The 16,622-nt window shown below is 36.1% G+C and overlaps 1 protein-coding gene across 1 annotated transcript in view; it reads right to left on the bottom strand.

Moving 5' to 3' along the window:
* Positions 1 to 16,622, bottom strand: part of LOC145981772 (putative gustatory receptor 28b) — a 202,617-nt gene that overhangs the window by 1,520 nt on the left and 184,475 nt on the right. The window contains exon 4 of the mRNA XM_083115188.1: positions 2,266 to 2,355. Coding sequence (XP_082971314.1) covers positions 2,266 to 2,355 — 90 coding nt within the window. The remainder of the gene's footprint in view (positions 1 to 2,265; positions 2,356 to 16,622) is intronic.

Below are 16,622 nucleotides of genomic sequence, written 5' to 3'. Positions count from 1 at the left end.
GGTGAGAACTGGTGCTCCCAACTGACCAGCCGGAGCAAGGAGCGGTGTGTTGCCAATTCGGATCTCCATACCCTGGAGTTACGAGTGGTGGCACATTGCATATATTATACTAAGAAATTGGATATGCATTTATTATGTAACGCAATTTCCTCCAAGAGTACGAATCAGAACATATTCTCAGTTTGTCGGCTATGGACTCTTAACGAACAGTTAATGAAGATAACTTATATAGTAATTAATTAGAAATTTTCATCCAATTTGATTATACAAAATTTTACGTATCTTTGTAGCATTCGCGGTTCGATGAATGAAGAAGTAGAGATAACTAGAGTCTTTTTTTAAATTTGTCTTTCTGACAAATATATTCTTATTAACAAATTCTCTCGGGCTATCGATCAGGTGAGTTCTGGAAAAGTTCCCGACCTTTGGACTCTCGTCTTCAGGAGTGACCTATGGGAAGTCACCAACCAACAACTAATTGATACCCAGATAAAAAAGAAAGGAATGGAAATGGATTGGACATACCCTTCGGAAACCTGCTGGATCTATAGAGAACTCTGTATTATATTGGAATGCTTAGGGAAACCGAAGACGTGGCCGACCTTAGAAGACCTGGATAAAATCAATTGAAGAAGAAGCCTTGGAAATAGGAATATCATGGAATGAAATTAAGAAGATGGCTGTCAACATGACCAAATGGAGAAGTTTCACAGATGTCATATGCTCCAAAAGGAGCAACAGGAATTAAGTCAAGTAAGTCATCTTCAGTAGAAAGTGACGTTAGCTCTCGAAATCTTTGGAAGCCTTTCCAGAACTCACGTGGTCGATAGACGGAGAGAAGGTGTTCATCATACGTCTCCAGGAAAGCTTCAACGCTTAGTTCAAATAAATTCTTAGTTGTATTTATAGGGAAAGGTACGGCAGGAAAACGAACGAGTTGATTGAGTATCACGCCAAGCTGATGTTAACAGGGAATTCTTTCAACTCAACAAATTTCACATTTGTAACTCGAATGGTTTTGGTGTCGCAGCAAATGTATCCATTGTTGATTTTCAATTGCTTAACCCACCATACAGAGATAAAGGAGCTAAAATAATTTATGTCCTCTGAAACTAGCATTAGTAAGTTCTTAGATCCTATATAATTTTAGTACTTTATATTTGCTTGTTTCCACGTTATCGACAGACCACTATTGATTGATTGTTGTCTCCCACGTCCAGGCCGATTGAGGTAGTTTATTAGCCTTTGAGCTGCTGCTTTGAAGGTCTCTCTCTTCACCCCAAGTATTTTTTCTCTTAGCTCTAGTAATTTCTGAGATGGAGATTGTTTACACGGTTGATTGATTCATTTGCTGTATTTTTATTTCGCTTTTCTGCCACTTTGAGCTAATCGCGAAGATGAGGATGAGTGATTATATGATGAACTTTATGAAGGGACACATATAGAAAACCCCTGCCCAGGCCGGGATTCGAGCCAGGGTCTCTCGGTGTCGTAGCGCGTTGTGGTAACCACTCCGCCACGTAGGCTGGCATTTCTTACATGTATAGACATACGCGACCGTGTCATAAGGGTGCTTTTTCATCTTGACTGAATTGTACCGTAAAATTACAATAACAGATCCTTCAAATATTACATTACATTGCTATTTTCATTATGCTTGTACTTCAATTCACATCTATTGGAAGGTTATTACATTGTTTAACTGGCAACATTTGATTATTTTTTTCGGATCATTAGCTAAACTTTAAACTACAATAAACTCCATATGCATAAACATTAAAATACAGAGGTTCGAAAATTTTAAAACTCGTTATTCTTGAAAAATCACGTCAGGCAAAAATTTGCTTATATATGGATATTAAATTGTATTTCAATTTTTTAAGTAAAGCATAATTTTGTTTATTAGTGTTAAAACATACGTACATAAAAGTAACTGTGAAAGTAATTCTTTAATTTCGTTGCCTGTTATTTGGATAAAGTAATGGAGTTACAATGCTCACCTCAAAAAGTAACTACTGACACGAAGAACGTAACTGTTCCGACTTCGAATACCGTCCAGAAAACAAGCTCTTCCAACTAGTCTTTAATCATCATACATCCTCGTCGTTGCGATTAAACTAAAGAAGTAGAAATGATACGTTAAAATAGAAAATGAGAACTGCGTTCCACTTATATTCTAGTATGTGCACAACCTGGGATGAAAACACATACTATACATGTGTATATGTATCATTTATGAGAAAAGTAAAGATATTTTACACTTACGGAATGCAGCAACGTCATGTCCAGAGGAAACATTCTACAAGCTGTCAGTTGGATCTTTCTGTGGTCGAGCTCAGCTGCGAACAGTTCGAGCTGGAAAAAAGAATAGATTGTTGCACTACAAGGATCAAGTAGACCCAGTATAAACTATTTAATCATGCTTTTCATGTAACATGTCAAGTTTACCCAAAAATATATCAGCAATAATTTTTGCTCTTTTAAAATGACGCGTGTTTTTAATTTTTAGCAGAACCACAAGATCCTTTACAGAAGAGTTTAGACAACTAGAAAGTCGAGGGAGAAAAGTTGGTTTACAATTAACCAAGGATAGACAAAATAAAGGGTGTCTCAAAATTATGGGATTTTTAAAATCGTAACTTGACAACACTGCGAGTAATGTGGCGTCACGTAACGTGCGAAAAATGAATCAGAAAGAAGAAGACGAAACATGAAGTAGGTGCCATCCCATTCAGTTATCATTAAGCAGTGGAGTGATGCACAGCGTGCATAAACTGTGAAAGTGAATTATAAGAATAACGACCTTAAAAAGGAAAAGGCCCATGATGCCAGACGATGACACTGTACTCCATACAGTCACTTTGTTGCCGTGTAACGGAACTTCATTCAGTATACGCGGGTTTTCAAGGGCCCAATATCGTAAATTTTGCTTACTGATGAAGCCATTGAGATGAAAATGGGCCTCGTCTGACATTCACAAACAAGCAATTGAAACATTAAGACAGTTGTTTGGCCAAACGGTAGCCAACTTCCAGACGTCATCTTCAAAACATGAAGGCCATCTTGTGAATGAATAACATGTTTACAATTAATTGCATACCCTGTACTTTTCATCTACATGAATACACTTGCTTCGAAGTTCATCTTCTATTATTTTCCATTTCAAAATGTCCCATATTTTTAGACACCCTTCATATGCTTATGCCAAGAACGAGACAACCAGAAAATGAAATTCTTGTCAAATATAATTATCCAGTTTTGAGAGAGTGCCAGAATTTAAATACCTAGGATCAAGGATCACGGAAAGAAATGAACAAGAAATAGTGCTCCGCAGTACTATACGGAACAGAATGCTGGTACGTACATGACAAGAAAAGATGAGACAGCAGTAAACACCTGGGAAAGAAAAGTTCTGAGGAAGATTGCAGAATGGAGAATACGAACAAATGCAGAACTAATGAGGTTATATGGAAAACCTGACCTAGTAACTGAAAGTAAAATTACTTCTTGAAGGTAATTATACACTCACTGACATCACTCTAGCAAAAGAAGCACAACACCGAGATCTAGGTATCCTCATAGATTCTAAACTAACTTTCCATAATCACATATCAACTATCACAAAAAAGGCAATGCGTAAGCTAGGCTTACTTTACAGATTCACCGAAATCCATAACCCGAAAGCACTTTCCATTTACTTCAAAACATTTGCGTCCCCCATTCTAGAATAAAGAGAGATCTGCTTATAAACTTAAACATAAATACTCCAGAATCAAGTAGATACGCTGCAGATATGAAATTACTACATAAGATCATTAATGGAAACCTAAGATGCAGCATCCCACTCCACGAACTCTCCCTCAGACTGCCTAGACACAAAACACGGAGCAAGGAAACTTTCCACACTGTAACTCCAAGACTCTCACTCATTCAACGTTCACTATTTCATAGGCTACCAAATCAGTTCAATGTCATCTCAAACCAAACCGATATATTCAGTTCATATCCATCTTTTATCACCAACATAGAAAAAATTGTATATAAGTAATGCTTTTGTGAAACATATCTGTTTACCTTGGAACTGTTTCGACTTGTTTATGTTTATATTTATTTTTTATTTATTTTATTTTATCTTGTTTCGTGTGTTCATTTTAACACTAGTGTACTGTTTTACTGTTGTTTCTTTCCGGTTTAAAATGGCTTCTGCTGTACTGGAAATTTCAATAAATAAATAAATAAAAGACTGTCAAAGTGGCTTGGACACATGGAAAGGATGGAGGAGAGCAGAGCGGCGAAGACAGTTTTCTGCGGAAAACCAGGAGGTAGAAGAATGAAGGAAGAGGTGGCTGGAGGATACAGAGGGAGATCTAAGGCAGCTGGGAGTGAAGCGATGGAGACAGAAGGCTGCAATCATAGAAGAATGGACTAGGATCAAGGCCTATAGCGTCACGGGGTAAGGTAAATAAGTAAGGAAACAAAAACATAGACTGTTACATTAAAAGGCTCAAGTAAAGTCAGTATAAGTATTTCATTACGCTTTACATGTATTAGAGGCAACATCTCTAGTTTACTCAAAAGTAAATAAAAGTAATATTCTTTCCCCTGTTAAAATGACATATGTCGTGTGTGTTGAATAGTGTACAAGTGCAGCAGATATAACTCCAATCAATGATGACATAGAGACAAATGTACTACTGGTAGTACTTCCAAAACTATAAATTGGCACCATCTTTAAATTTTGAACCAGAAATTTGCAATTTTTTATTGTCTTGTTACTGAAACAAATAAAATTGTCTTGTGTCTAGTTACCTCTTCCTTCAAATCAGGAGCAATGCCTCTTCGAATGTGTTTGTGCACAATAGCGCCAGTTGAATTAGCCTGTTACAAAAAAAAAAAGAAGTTAAAATCAAAGAGCATATTGAATCAATTATTTCTAGTTCCGCCAAATCATCGGTTAAAACCATAATTTTCTTGTATTGTCGACGGTTTTTTTTATTTCTGCCAAACCTTTTGGAAGATAAGGATTATATTTGGATCAAACGGCTTTGGAGAACAGCACCAAAGAAGATTTATGAACACTGCTACATATGTTAATATGCATAGAACATTAATCAGAAAGCTTACCTTTCGTCGACTGGATCTAACATCCTTTCTTGTTGTTCAATAAATATCCAATTCTTTATCTATTTGAAATTAATTTCCTTACCACGACAGTTGTTTTTATACAATTTTTTGCGACCTTAACTACACGCGTGCTGTTATCTCAATTCTCGTATCGCTTCTTACCTGTTCATGTATTAACAACAACAATTAATTTACATATTTTAATTAATGTTGTTTTAATTTAATATAATTATAATAATTTAATTTAAACCTTTATATTATTATTCTGAAACACTTGGTTTGAACACCCCCTTCAAATATATTTCTAGATACATGTGTGGCTGGCCATGACCTGTGTAGGTAAAGATATTGGGGAGAAATTGTTTAGCTCATGCAGCGTGGTGTAAAGCACTGTACACATGGCAAGTATTGTAGATCAAAGTTCATTTCATGAGTCACTTTAGTCAGCTTTACCAAGCTGTGACTGTGCAAGTGTTCACTCAGCAGTCGCGCACCGAAAGATCTGCTGAAACAGCACATAGACCGGCCTATTGCATTAGATCTTTTTACGGAGCATATAATTTTTTAAACATCTATGAATGAGGCATCGAAATCACAGGCCAGTTAAGAACATAGTGACCGCGAAAGAAATATGGTGTCACATTATCCTACACATGTTGTGTTTTAAACTCGCATGTGAAATTGTTGTTTTCTTTTGATCAAAACCAAATTTTCTTTCTTGCGAACGACTCACACGAAGTTGCCAATGCCAATACTACAGACAAAGATAATACATTTGTCTGTGCTAATACTCTCCAGTTGTACCAGATATTCTACTATACTACTATATTTATTTAATTTCAATCACACAATCACGAACCCAATGACTTTTTGTTTATCTGAAAAAAAAAGGTCATAGGTAAATACATTCCTGAAGCCTTACCTCTGCACACGTTTTGCTTGACATTTGTACAAGAACATATATTCTCGCTATGTTGACAAATGTGAACACAAATGCAGTGGTTTCAATCGTAAATTAGAAAGATTGAGAGGGAATTAAGTATATAAATCTGTAAAATAAAAATAAGACTGAAAACATAATGTAAATCACGTGTGATAAAATAGGGAAGGCGAAAGCTACATTCAATCGTTTCGTCAGTTGAAACAATTCAAAATGGAGATGTCTGAGGCAGTGAAATTTGTTGCAAGGAGATTGTTGCTTCTGATGTCTTCCTTCGGTGGAATCTGGTCGTCGTTGCAATGCTGAAACTGCAGAACATGCAGAAATTATGTTCCATAATATGTAAAATATTAACACACCAGACCTCTATCACAATATGCTGAGTGCTAATCATCAAGCAAACGAAGGTCTAAAACGAGGTTAGAGAAGTTCGAAATATGTGGTACACAGTCTATGAAATGAACTATCAGAACTGTTACTAGCTGATATATATTGCCCTTTTCAGTTTTTCTTATGAAAGCTTGCTGATGTACTTGATAAATAAGCTGTACTGTGTGAAAGTGTTGCTAGAATATCAAGTATATTCCTTGATGATTTGATAGCAAAGAACAAAGTTCCAATAAAAGTAGTAGTGAAAGGGATTAAGAACAGGAACATTTTTAACACGTCCTCAGATTTTTTAACAGTTTCAAAGCCATATAGTAAATCACAAAAGTAAGGAACATTGAGAACTACATGCACAACAAAGCTATACATAACAATTATAGGCGAGAACTCAGATATATGATCAGAAATCACGTTGATATCACGTAACGGCATTAGGCCAAGCACTTTAGAAATGAACTTCAGGATTTTCAAGCTTGATTGAAAGGTTATGTGAGATCTAATGTTAATTGACATTGTACTCAGTAATAAAATTTCTACTAGTGAGTTTAGAAGTAACTAGCACGTTTTTGATCGAACGCAATCTGTAGGTTACTATAGATTTTTCCATGCAATATTTACTTTAACCACATAAAAGTCATTTACAATCTTGACTCACTTTTCTAACATTTTCATTTGTAGTAAGGACGTAAAGACTTTTCGTAGCACCCTCCCATACGTCCACGTTAAAGATTTTATTAAATTTAATACAATTCAAAGTAAGAATTGATGCAAAGTGACATTTAGAAACAGAACATTTATTTTACATAGTTGTGCCGAAAAAATTGCAATAACAGTAAGATTTATTGTGTTTTCACACCAATTTTTTTTACATGCTCAATGCCGCATCAATTTTAAAGTTTTAGTTAAGTTGTTAATTGTGGTAGAGTTAATAGTTGTAGTTTTCTCAAAGAGTATATGTAACAGCATCAATATTATAACCAAGTACTAATTTCTAGTTTAAGTAGTCGATATGAGAATGAAAATTCTAACAGAAAATGTTGTTGATCGGTCACAAGCAGTTATGGGGCGCCTCGTAAATATAGTTTCGAAATTGTCAGTATATGACAGCTTTGCAGACGGGAAATTTTCCTGTGCATGTGCAGCTCAGTCTCGAAAAGAATAACAGTGCTCGGAAATGCATCGCATTATGGTGTGTTTTGGTTGGTAAAATACTTGCTGCAAATTATATTGATTAAAAAATGTTTCCTGTTACAGCGTAGAACAGTACTAAATTGGGTCGACAATCTCTCCCAATGACGTCAAAAGTAACCGTCAAAGATCGACTTGGTCATCATGTAAAGTTTGCAACAGAAGCACTGGTAATAACTCGAGCTGATAATGTAGCAGTTGCAACAGTATGTCGTACAGTATATGCACGATAATATAAATACATCAACTGTGTGCTCTTTCTTCTTGTTCATTCTAAACACATTTCACAGACAAACAAATACAATGCCAACACTTACCTCTGCACAAGTTCTGCTTGACATTAGTACGAGTACATATATTCTCGTTATGCTGGTAAATGTGTATACAAATGCATTAGTGTCAATCGTGTATGAGAATGATTGGGAGGGAATTACGAATATAAATCTGTGAAATACAAGTAGAACTGAAAACATAATATACATCACGTGTGATAAAATAGGAAAGGAGAAAACTCCGTTCAGTTGCTTTATCAGTTCGAACAATTCAAAATGAAGATGTCTGAGGCAATGAAGTTCGTTGCAAGGAGATTGTTGTTGGTGGTGGTTTCCATCGGAATACACTGGTCGTTGTGGCAGAGCTGAAACAGCAGAGTTCAACAAGCAAAAATTCCACTTTACAATGTGCAAAATATTAACGAACCAGATTTCAATTACAATATGCTGTATGTTCATTAACAAGTTGCCAAAGAAATGAAGGACTACAATGATGAAAGGGAATTCTAATATATATGGTACAGAGGGTATAAAATGAATAAGCACACTGATTGCTAACTGCAAACGTATTGCCGTTTTCAGTTTGCTAGGAAAGCTTGCTAAGTCACCTAATAAATATGTTGTACTATGTGAGAGTTTCGTTAGAATATCATGAATATTCTGAGATGATTTAATAATAAAGAACAGAGTCCCAAAGAAAGTAGTAGTTAAAGGTAATATGGACAAGAACAATTGAAACACGTCCTCAGACTTTCTAACGTTAGCGAAAGTATAGCAAAGAACAAAAAAATAGGGAAAATATAGAGCTACATTCACAATAAGGCTGTATCCAACAATTATAGGTGAAAACTCAGCCTCATGACCAGAAATTGGCTTCTCATCACGTAGCGGCATGAGGCCAAACACTTTAGAAACAAATTTAAGGATTGCAAAGCTTGATGATACACTCATGTGAGATCGAACAGTGTTGAAAGGCATGTTACTCAAAGAATTTCAACACAGTGGTAAAATTTCTAGTTGAGCCTAACACATTTGTTAGCAAGGAACATAGCTTCAAAGCTGATGGAACTAAATTGAATGACTGGCTATTAGCTTGATTAGAATCCAATTGCGACGAAATTGCCACAGATTTTTCCTATGCAATATCTACGAAACATTGATGGCAAATCAAATATCAAACATTACCGTCGTTTACAGTCTTTAAGTAGTTTATGTTATGCTTGCTAATTAGTATTGTCTTGGCGTACATTAAGTTTTCATCAAGCTTATTACATTTCAAAGGAACAATTGATGTCACGTGAAATTTATATTTTAAAAAAACTGCATCGATTTTTTTCAGACTAGTGCCCAACAATAGAATGATTTTGTCAATACAATACCATTTAATGTATCTTCACACCAAATCTTGTTTTGTATGTTTAATATCATAAAATATTGAACGTTTTAGTTAGGATATTAAATTGGTAAAATAAATGGTTGTGTATTTCTCCAATTAATATCAATGTTACAGCGATATATAAATTTTAGTTGGAACAAATTGTTACAACTTCAAATCGAACAAATCGTAAAAACTTTGAGATCATATTTTGAAATATAAAGAATGCCAATCCTATGTACCATGGAAACCATGAAAATGATTTGCTAGCAGTTATGGGAGAATGGATAAGATAGTTTCGAATGCTTTCAATATATGGCAGTACAACACAGATTTGCTGATGCTGTAGTCTTTCTTCGCATACATAACTTCTTAAAAGTTTAAAACAAGAGGTGTAAGAAGCCCCTTGAGACAGGGTACAAGTGCAAGGTTGTAAAGGGACCTGCACAAGACCAAGACAACACATTAAAAAGTAAGAATACACTAAAAACTTACTCACAGATAGTGGGAGAGACCAGCTCCTCGTATAAAGCTATACACATTTCTTAAAATACTATCGTCATCTCCCAGCAGGGATGACAAACAGTAGGGAAGATGAAAAGTCTGCCTGTGGAAAGCAAAGTCGGCAACTGCATATTCAAGAAGAATATGCCGAACACTTAAAACAAGATCACAGACATGATACATTGGAGGGTTTAGCCTTTGCAACAAGTGACCATGGGTGAGACGGCTTTGTACAATACGCAGTCGAGTTAGAAAGACCTCCCGACGCGAGGGACGGGACGAGGGAGGCCATGCAGATATGGTGGGCTGAAGTTTGTTTGAAATGTTGATATACAAGAACAAGAAGGCTGTACACCTTCGCTGCGTAACGAGTAGTAGAAACCGGAAGTTGATGACCTAAAAAATATAGGTATATGACCTATAGAATGTCCTAAAAAAATGTGAAAAAATGACGTAAAAATGCATAAAATGACCATTAAATTTCTTGGTTTCAGGTTTAAAATTGAAAGGAAAGGGAAATTAAACGAAAAGCAATCTGGCTTTCAAAAAAAAGGCACCAAATGATACCACATGCACATTCAATTAAAATATGAAACGAGGATTTCCAATGGAAACAACCGAATAATTTTAAAACAATTTAATGAAAAAAATCGTATACACTGAGTGAATTGGTGTAAAATGCATTAATTCACCTTGGTGAAAAGACTCAAGAATATTCCCTAAATGAAAGAAGTGAAAAAATATGACTAAACAATACGCCGAATATTGCGAAAAATGACGGGAAAATGTCGAAAATCGGGGAAAATAACCTAAAACCTGAAAAAAATGTCACTTTAAAATTAATTTTTGGGTTCTAGACCAAGTGTAATATTGTGTATATTTAATGGGCATCGTGTCCGAGATATCAGAAAAAATATGACATTTCATCAACATCCGCTCCCTAGTGACTAGCAATTCTTTTTATATCACCTAGCGGTATAAGTTTGAGTTTGGTTTTTAATTCCATTTTTATGCACAGATAAGCTAATGGGGATCCGAACTTCTATGTATCTCCACTTGATATAAAACACAAGACCTCGTGAATACAAGGCGACAACGTTACTACTACGTCGCCAGGCAAGTCCTTTAAATGTATGAGACCAACTAATTTAAATGACAACACACAAAAAACCTAAAACTGGAAAGAAGTTTAGGGTGAGATTTTAAAGTGTAGATTTGCATGTTTCTGTATTCGTCATAATGCAGTGAAAATGGCAGTCGTAAATTAACAAGAGGCTAGTAAACACTAGGTCATTCAAATATGACCGGGACTGACTTCTTTTTTTTTTTTTTTTTTCAAACAAGCTCCCATGCGCAGCAGTTGTGCGTCATTGGAAGAATAGAGGCGCAATCCCCACCCTCCCTCCCGCGCAGGTCAGAACCTGCTCAGTCGTGTCTGAGTATTGCGAGAGTGATGAGCGTACAAAAGGTGCCGCGGAGCATGGAACAACGCATTGTGATCAAATTTCTCGTTGGAGAAAATGTCCAGCCATCTGAAATTTTGCAGAGAATCAAACAACAATATGGGGAAGAGTGTCTCTCCCGAACCCTGTGTTTGAGTGGTGTAAGTACTTCAGAGAGGAGAGAATGAACTGCATGATCATCGGCCGCAAACATCCGTCCCCCCGACAAACATTGACCGGGCTAATGAGGTTATTCGTGAGGATAGGTGCATCACCTTCAAAGAATTTGCATCAGTGTTGGTAATACATAGTGTAGAAAATAGGAGATGCATTTTTGAAGTCCATAGTGACAACCGATGAAACGTGGGTTCACTACTTTATTCCCGCGTTTCAGAAGTCATCACGTGAGTGGCAGTATGCTGGTTCTCCCAGAACCGTTCGGTAGGAAAAGTAATGGCAACGTTTTTTTTTTTTGTTTTTTTTTTACTGGCAGGGGGTTATCCATGTAGACTTTCTTAAAGATATCAGAACAGTTACTGCAGCTTATTAAAGTGAAGGAAAAGATCCGATCCAAGCGGAAGAGGGGTGGAAAGCGGGTAGCCCTCCTTCAAGACAATGCCCGGCCTCATACAGCCAAAACAACTATAGAAATCCTCAGCAAATTGAAATGGAATCTTATGCCATACCCACCATACAGTTCAGATTTGGCCCCAAGTGATTTCAACCTGTTTGGAAGGCTTAAATCAGACTTGGAAGGCATGCGGCTTGCGGATAATGACGCCGTCATCGGCAGTTTTCGGGAGAGAATACGCAGCCAACCGAAGAGATTTGGAGGGGAGTACCTTGAAGGGTGACATGTGAAAATATAAGTACTTGACAATAAAGTATTTGGGGGAAAAAATCAGTCCCGGTCATATTTGAATGACCTAGTAGATTAAAAACGAAGTTGAGACGGAATTATTACAGACTTTCCAATTGCTTTGAGTAGACATGTCGTCTTCTAGCACTGAAAGTGCACCGTGTTGCAGGAGATATTTTAAGTCTGATGTGTTCCATTTAAGTATATTATATATATTATTCCAATTAATTAGCCGCGGTGGCTAAGGCTAAATACAAATTATTTGGTAGGGTTTTAAGAGTAATTGATGGGACACTAACAATGATGTGGAATTCCTTCCTTCGTAACGAGTTGTGTTAACCAGTAACCACAGAGGTAGTCGCATTTATATTTCCATCATAACAGCAATATTAACAATACTTATGGATTGATGTTGCTCGTTGTGGATAAAAATAGTGATTCATTTTGCAATGAAGTTTTATTGTGTTTTGTGTGCCGCTCCAAAACAAATACATCCTATACATCCTTCATTGTTTAATGTATTGATCCAAATTTCAATCTAATTTTTCAATTTGTAGGAAGAAACATTTAAGAAAATTAAATGATCGTTCCTTAATTCTTTAGTGGCATCAGGAGAAGACACACGAGGGGAAATATTTGTCTTGTTCTGCTTCTTTATATTGGATGGCAACATGAACGTGAAGCATGATGGGATTGCCACTGTACTCTTCCCCATCTGTCGTTCTCTGCGTTTCTGGAGTTTTATGGCTGGAGAAACTGCAGAACAGACTAAAACAGAATTCTGCAGAAGTTTTGTAACGGAAACGTTGAGAAATATCGTAGTGCTTGTCACTAGGGTTGTGGTTTTAGTAGGTCTTCTATACCACTCAATAGGTATCAACTATTTCGAGTTGGATAATGTAAAGGAGAATAATATGTTTATAACTGTCTTCTTTGGAGCTCAGAGAATTATTTGCTACTTATCATCTCTTTACTTTTCATTCAGACCATGTTTCGGAATTCCTGATGTCGTAAAAGCAATTTTCAGCATTGGCAAGTACATCTCGTGTTCAACACAAACCTATGCAAAGATAACACGAAGCTTCTCGATCTATATTACATTTAGCTTACTGTATGAGATTCTCCTCTATATATCAGCTTCATACCTCGATTATCCTAGCATGACTTATGTTGTTGCCGTAGGTAATGTATGTTTGACAATTCTCAATGTCGACATGTTCGTTATGGACGTAGCTTTCCTCCATTTGTGTTGGTTGCTGGATGAACTTCTCCAAGAGCTCAATAGAGAAATATCCAATTCGGCAGGAGACAAGTTCCAACTTTTACCACCTTCTAGCAAATGCGGAAGCAGTCATGTTCCTTCTGGAAAGATAATTTCGACGGTTGTTCCTTGCAAAACACTCCGCTGCGAGAGAATTTGCACACTCCGAAATTTACATTATGAAATCGGGGTCGTAATCGAGAAGCTAAACAACATATTTGAAGTTCCTCTTTTGGCCCACTTGTTGGAAATTTTGTGCAGCATGTTTCTCCTCTCATTTACCTTACTTCGTATTTTAAGTGGAACGCAAAACATTCCGCAGATGCTATTTTTCACAGTTATTATGTCAGTTGAGCTAGTCAGGATGTTGTTCTTGGTAATGATACCTTCCAGTACATCAAGACAGGTGAGAATTTATGTTCAATTGTTTATTTTAAACTCAACAATGTCCCTACAATTATGGATATGTTGAAGTTTCCAGTTGTGTACGAATTCGAACAGCGTTTGCATTGGAGAGGAAGTACACACCTATTATCCAGTTTACTTGTAGCATGGCCTTGAAACAGTTTTACATAGATATTCGTCCCTTTTTGTTATTCATGTGTTTTTCTGAACGTTTCAATATTTCTAAAGAATATTTATAGTCGAAAACAAATTGTTGTAATTTTTTAAACACGCTTACAATGAATCCTTTTTGCGAATCTTTGTTCTAGAATGTGCAACAACTGGAGACATCTTGTAACGCATGAGGTTTTAACTAATAACACTTAGGTTGACAATACATATCCATTGATGTTGCTCGTAGTGTATAAGAATATTTACGCATTTCACAATGAAGGTTCATTGTGTTTTGTGTAACGTTACAAAACCAAAACACCATGTACATTGTTAATTGTTTAACGTAATGATCTCGGTTTAAATCTGATTCCTCAAATTTGTGGGAACAAGCCTTTCTTAATTATTGGTGTGCTCACGAGAAATTCTTTGTTAATCTCAAGTGCAGGAGGGATATATCTTTTGTGTTATGTTGCTTCTCTATATTGAAGGGCAACATGAAAGTGAAGCACGATGGAGTTTCCACTGTACTTTACCTCATCTGTCGTTGTCTGCGTTTCTGGAGTTTTATGCCTACAATAACTGCAGAACAGACTAAAAGAGAATTCTGCAGAAGTTTTGTAATGGAGACGTTGCGAAATATCGTAGTGCTTGTTACTAGGGTCGTCATTTTTGTAGGTCTTGTATACTACCCAATTGCATCTAACTTTTTGAAGTCGACTAATGTAAAGGAGAATAGAATGTTTGTAAATGTCCTTTTTTCAGCTCAGAGGATTTTTTGCTACTTTACTTCTCCTTCAGATCTTGTTTCTGAATTCCTGAAGTCGTAAAAGCAATTTTCAGTATTCAAGTACATCTCGTGTTCAACACGAACCTATGCAAAGATAACACGAAGCTTCTCAATCTATATTACATTTAGCTTGCTGTATTGGACTCTCCCCTATATAACAGCTTTATATCTCGATTATCCAAACATGACCTACGTTGTTATCACAAGCAATGAATGTTTGCACGCTCTGTTTGCAGACATGTTTGTTATAGACGTGGTCTTCCTCCATTTGTGTTGGTTAATGGACCAACATCTACAAGAACTCAATACAGAAATTTTCAATTCCTAATCCTCTAGCGAATGCGGAAGCAGCCATGTTCCTTCTGGAAAGATAATTTCGACGGTTGTTGCTATCAAACCACTCCACTGCGAAAAAATTTGCACACTGCGAAATGTACATTATGAAATCTGTGACGTGATCGAGAAGCTTCCTCTCTTGGCCCACTTGTTGGATATTTTGTGCCGCATGTTCTTCCTCTGATTTATCTTAGTTCGCCTTTTGTGCGAGACGCGAAATATTGCGGACATGTCAATATTAACTCCCATTATGCCAGTTCAGCTAGTCAGGATATACCTTTCAGTATTTCAAAACAGGTGAAAATCCTTGTTCATTTGTTTATTCTATCCTCAACAGTCTCCCTTCAATTATAGATATCTTTATGTCTGGAGTTCTGTACGAATTACACATGTGTTTGCTTTGGAGAGGAACAGCACACTTATTGCCCAATTCACATGTAACATGACCTATAAACACCTTTACATAGATAGTCGTCCCAATTTGCTATTTTCTCAACGTTCCAACATTTCTAGTGAATATGTATCGTTATCTTGTAACTTATGAGGTTTACATGTGATAAAATTCTCAAAGCTAGGAGAGAACGACGTCTCTTCTATATTTAAAAGGAAATTACACTTAACAAAAATCTAAATTATAATATTTTCGTTACATTTTTCTATGAAATAGAAAACCGAAATCACTATATTGCAAATTAATTAAGTGACTCTTAACTTTCTAGGCAAACTCAACTGCATTAATAGTGCACAGGATTATCAGAAGTGACATGGATGTTCACATCAGAGAGGAGGTAATAAAAGTGAATCATGAACTAAAATTTCATTTTTCTTTTTTGTTTCTCTTGTGTAAATGTTAGTCACTATAAGGTATTCATGACATTTCGCAAATATAGTTCATTTAAGGACATATGCATACTTACATGATGTTTTTAACAAGAACATATTCTGATTATTTGGTTTAGATTAATAAGGCTACATGTAGATGCTGCTGCTACCTAAGTGATAAAGTAAGATAATTATGCAAAAAAAATTATATTGAAATACAAACCTGAGTATGATTCTTTAATGTTTTTTTCTTAAATTTCTTGAAGTTAGAAATCTTCGTTTCGGAGTTGAGGCTGACAAAAGTTCGACTGACTACTTGTGGTATTCCGCTTGATTCTACGTTGCTACATTCTGTAAGTACTAAAATGTGTGTTCTCACTTTTTAAGCATTGTATCAAAAGGGAATATTTCTGAATCGTTGAATTGCTTGCCAGTCATTTAAAAATTTGAAACGTCATTTAACTTTAATCGAAAGCATTTTGGACGCTACCTTATTGATTGATAATTTGGCATTTGACTGTATGTATCGGAACTGGCGTATTGTTTTTATACGTACAAAGAAACAAAATTTTAAGAATCATTGCGTGTGAGGCAAGGTAAAAACTGCTTAGACAACAGATCATTTGTCTACATTGGCTTGAAGCAAATGCTTTTACACCAGGACCAAATACACAAAGAAAAGGTGAAATTTACAGAAGTGAATTCATCCTGGCGCCTTCGTTATACATTTGAGAAAGTTCTTATCATGAAGTAGCTAATCCTCTTTA

Source organism: Lepisma saccharinum, chromosome 30, assembly GCF_977018435.1.
Source record: "Lepisma saccharinum chromosome 30, izLepSacc3.1, whole genome shotgun sequence".
Taxonomy (NCBI): domain Eukaryota; kingdom Metazoa; phylum Arthropoda; class Insecta; order Zygentoma; family Lepismatidae; genus Lepisma; species Lepisma saccharinum.
The sequence above is the reverse complement of the archived record's forward strand: the minus strand, read 5'-3'. Positions and strand labels throughout refer to the sequence as shown.